This window comes from Balaenoptera ricei, chromosome 2 (assembly GCF_028023285.1).
Source record: "Balaenoptera ricei isolate mBalRic1 chromosome 2, mBalRic1.hap2, whole genome shotgun sequence".
NCBI classification, from domain to species: domain Eukaryota; kingdom Metazoa; phylum Chordata; class Mammalia; order Artiodactyla; family Balaenopteridae; genus Balaenoptera; species Balaenoptera ricei.
Window position 1 is genome coordinate 137,672,479 of NC_082640.1, and position 3,831 is coordinate 137,676,309.

The following is a 3,831-nucleotide window of genomic DNA, read 5'->3' on the forward strand; positions in this document are numbered from 1 at the left end:
GTCCCAAGCTCCTGTCAACTCCAGATAAACGCCTACTTCACAGCTCCACGTGAATGTCTAATAAGCATTTTGAACTTAATATGCCATAAGCTGAACTTTTTCTTCCCTAAAACAACTTTTCAGTCCTAGCTCAATAGTAACTCTACCCTTCCAGGTGCTCAGGCCAAAACCCTTGGGAGTCATCCTTTGCTCTCCCACAACTAATCCTTCAGCAAATCCAGTCTTTTTCAAGAGGTCACTGTGACTACCTCAACTACTCTTTTCCTAGCCCAAGCCAAGATCATTTGCCTAAAATATTCCGATAGACTCGTTTCCCTGTCTCCACCCTTGCCCCACTAAGATCTACTTTTGCTCACAAGACCCATTTTACTTTTAATCACTCTCCACCCCACCCCTTCCACATACAAATAATTGAGAAATTTACAAGTTTTGCTAATTATACCAAAAGCTAGGACTGCCACCACCAGGTAAATGCTCAGAGCAGGTTTTAGTGCTAGCCTTCTTTCTCAAAATCAATTTTCAATAGTTTTACTTTCACTGCCCAGCTCACTGTAGCCAGTCAACTACTCAAAAGACAATTTGCCTCAGGTTATATGCTGGATGCTCCTATATATAGTGGGCACTTTATGGAACAAAAGATGTTAAGTATAAAAATAAAACTGGGATTTACCAGAGTCCAGCAAGAATACTTTTATATAACTGAAGGAAAATAAGACACATATTGTGAAGACGAATCCACTGAAGATAATTTTTAAAAGATTTCTATAAACAATTGGCTCTTACATTCACATGAAAAACATTCATAACTGAAGTTTTAAAATTTTTATTTTATATACAAAGAGTATTGTTTCTGAGGAAGGCAGATATGCGTGATGACCCATTCAAGAAGTTCACACTTAGTCCAACTGCAAAAAAAAAAAAAAGCAGATAGGAAATGAATTAATGCATAATGCTTTAAATATCCATTTTATTCTCAGGAAAAAAAATGGCTCATTACAGAATGAGGTTTAAACTAGAAATCTGACCCACCCCAACTAGTTATGGAGATCTAAAGAACTTAAATAATTACTGAACACCTACTACAGGCTGCTCCAAAAATCTCAACAATTATATTTTAGACAGGGAATTTTAATACTGGTATACCCACTTCTACCATCAAAGAAAGTTCCCGCTAGAAAAACACTACTACATAAAATGATCTTTACCAAAAACTCAGTATGGTCATTAAGTAGGTAACAAATTCTAACACTATTCTAAGGAACCGTTCATAAATTAACTCATTTAATCTTAACCTCTGAAAAATGGGACACAAAATTACCGGGCTTGGGGCCATTCTCTGATCTACTACCTCCAACTAAGTTATCTGAACTTCCACAAAGTAACACTAAACATACTTCTTAAGTATTCGGTCAAAGCCAAAAGTTCAAGATACTTTGTTCCTGTCACAGAAATCTCACGTTAAACAACTTATATCCACTGTAACATCTCAACATAAGGACACCTAATTTTAACAAATACATTCTACTCGATATTTTTGAGTTCTAACTATGAATAAAAAGGTAGTAACTGTTATTTTGTATCTCAAAGAGCCAATAAGGAATTAGTTTTCACTTCTAGCATTTAAGTGATTTTTAGGAGCCAAGAAAGCTTCATCTATACATTAATTTCTACAACAAACCTGCAATTTATTTTTCACAGGCAAAAACTTAGCTTTGAGTGACTTGACCAAAGTCACATGACTAAGATTCAGATCTCTGAATCCTAAAAAGGTCTACCTGGCCCCAAACCTCAAGCTCATTCCACTGCACGACCCTATCCAACATTTCAGGGCAGCGGACAACGTATGTATTCTGCTGAAAATTAGCTAAATACGATTAGAGATTTAGTATTTAATTGTTTCTGAAAAATAATTTTATGCAACATTATACATAGCACCTAAAACTGTCAGAAGTGGGTAAAAAGGAATGAGAAAGTCTACTTTTAAGGCCTTCACCCCACCCCCCCATTCTATTAACGTGACTGCCACAACTCTCAACAGTATCATCCGCTAGCAAGGAAGGGCCCTGCTACCTCCAAGAGGAAAGCAGCGTTGGTCAAATGCCCACACCACGAACTACCCGCTCGTCGGCCCCTCACGGAAACAGGAGAGCACGGCGTCGGCGGCCGTACCTTAATGAAGCCGATGTCCTTCGCGTACTGGCGGAAACACTGGCGGCACATATTGAGGCCGTATTTCCGGATCAGACCGTGCCGGTTTGAGCAGACGCGGCTGCGAGGAAAGAGATGGCGTTACCGCAAGTCGCTGAAAGCAAAGTATTCGGCACTCGGGAGGCCACCACCCGCACTGCCTGCCGGTCTCCACGGACCCATCACAGGCCTGCAATGGCGGCAGCCACAGCTACGATTCCGTCTCCCCCCGCCGCGCCGCCCGCGGGCTCCTCCACAGTACATTTCAAGCAGCGTCGCGCCCCAGAGCAACCCTTCCCTGAAGCTACATTCTGTTTCTCACCAAGAACGAGAACCCTGGCCGAATTTTCTCGGATGGCTCCAGTAGAGCTGCTGGTGCCCCATGTTGCTTTCTTGGCTGCAACGAAGCAAAAGGAAAGACGGAACGCACGCAGGCGCTCTTCAAAATTTTGAGACAGCCTACCCAGAAGGCAGTGCTGACAAAGGACGCGTGCGCAGTGTGGCTACGCTGTTTCGCGGATGTGAAGAGGAAGCTTGGAAATAATCTAGGCGGGCACAGCTGATGACGTCACCAACACCTCAGCCTCTAGTTTTCTCTTTCGCGGACTTCGCTCGCCGGGCGCGGTGGCGCGCGCCTGTAGTCCCAGCTACTCGGGAGGCTGAGGCAGGAGAATCGCTTGAGCCCAGGAGTTCTGGGCTGTAGTGCGCTATGCCGATCGGGTGTCCGCACTAAGTTCGGCATCAATATGGTGACCTCCCGGGAGCGGGGGACCACCAGGTTGCCTAAGGAGGGGTGAACCGGCCCAGGTCGGAAACGGAGCAGGTCAAAACTCCCGTGCTGATCAGTAGTGGGATCGCGCCTGTGAATAGCCACTGCACTCCAGCCTGGGCAACATAGCGAGACCCCGTCTCTTTTGAATCCCCAGAAATGAGTTTTGAACCCTCAAGAAATAAATGATGTCACTATCGTACCGTCTCTTCATCATCGTCTGAACCTTTTACATTCTTTTAATTAAAATTTTACACTTGGAAAAAGGATTTTTGCCTTAACTCAGTACTGACACCTACTGGGGCAAAATAACAAAATAACTTAAAATCAACTGTAATAACTAGGAGTCAACGGTAGGAGTTCCCGTTTTGTGAGACAAAATAGGTTTTCAAACTTTTTTTTAATTGACACACTGCTCCTAGAAATACACCTATACCATTCCAGAAGAATGACACGAGACTTAGTGTGTTTAATATTTAAATGTAGTTAGTTAAGTTTAAAGTAAGAAACAAGTAAATGCCCAATATATGTTGCTTTGACCAGATGATTAGGTAATAAAATAACTAGTGAAAACCAAATGCCATCTAATAATCTGAAAAATGTCCCTAAAATCCACATGGTTATTTATAATGTCTTTAGATAAACCTAAAATTGTACATGGCTCTGATATCAAAGCTTTAACTAGATCTATAAAATGTACCACAGGGTGCAATAATGCAGGAAACTTTACACAGGAATTCTTCTTTGTTGTTGTTTTTTGTTTTTGATTGTTTTTGGTCGAAAACAAGATGATGAAGGAAGGAGTCAAGCCAGAGATTTAAAAACCAGATATGACTTGATCCTGCCCTCAAAACAAATATAGTGAGGAAAATAGG

The 3,831-nt window shown here is 42.0% G+C and overlaps 1 protein-coding gene across 1 annotated transcript; it reads right to left on the reverse strand.

Annotated features, from left to right (window-relative positions):
• Window positions 1–734: 734 nt before the first annotated feature.
• Window positions 735–2,637, reverse strand: RPS29 (ribosomal protein S29). Its single transcript, XM_059915692.1, has 3 exons — window positions 2,510–2,637; window positions 2,170–2,269; window positions 735–905 (listed from the first exon to the last, which is right to left on the reverse strand). Exons 1-3 carry the CDS (start codon window positions 2,569–2,571, stop codon window positions 897–899), a joined length of 171 nt encoding a protein of 56 aa, XP_059771675.1. The 5' UTR covers window positions 2,572–2,637; the 3' UTR covers window positions 735–896.
• Window positions 2,638–3,831: the final 1,194 nt, after the last annotated feature.

What these genes read in the sequence shown, in the direction of transcription:
- RPS29 (XM_059915692.1), bottom strand. Translation starts at nt 2,571, where the DNA reads ATGGGGCACCAGCAGCTCTACTGGAGCCATCCGAGAAAATTCGGCCAG. An exon ending in GGCCAGGGTTCTCGTTCTTG is followed by an intron (nt 2,270 to 2,509) that starts GTGAGAAACAGA and finishes CTTTCCTCGCAG; the next exon opens with CCGCGTCTGCTCAAACCGGC.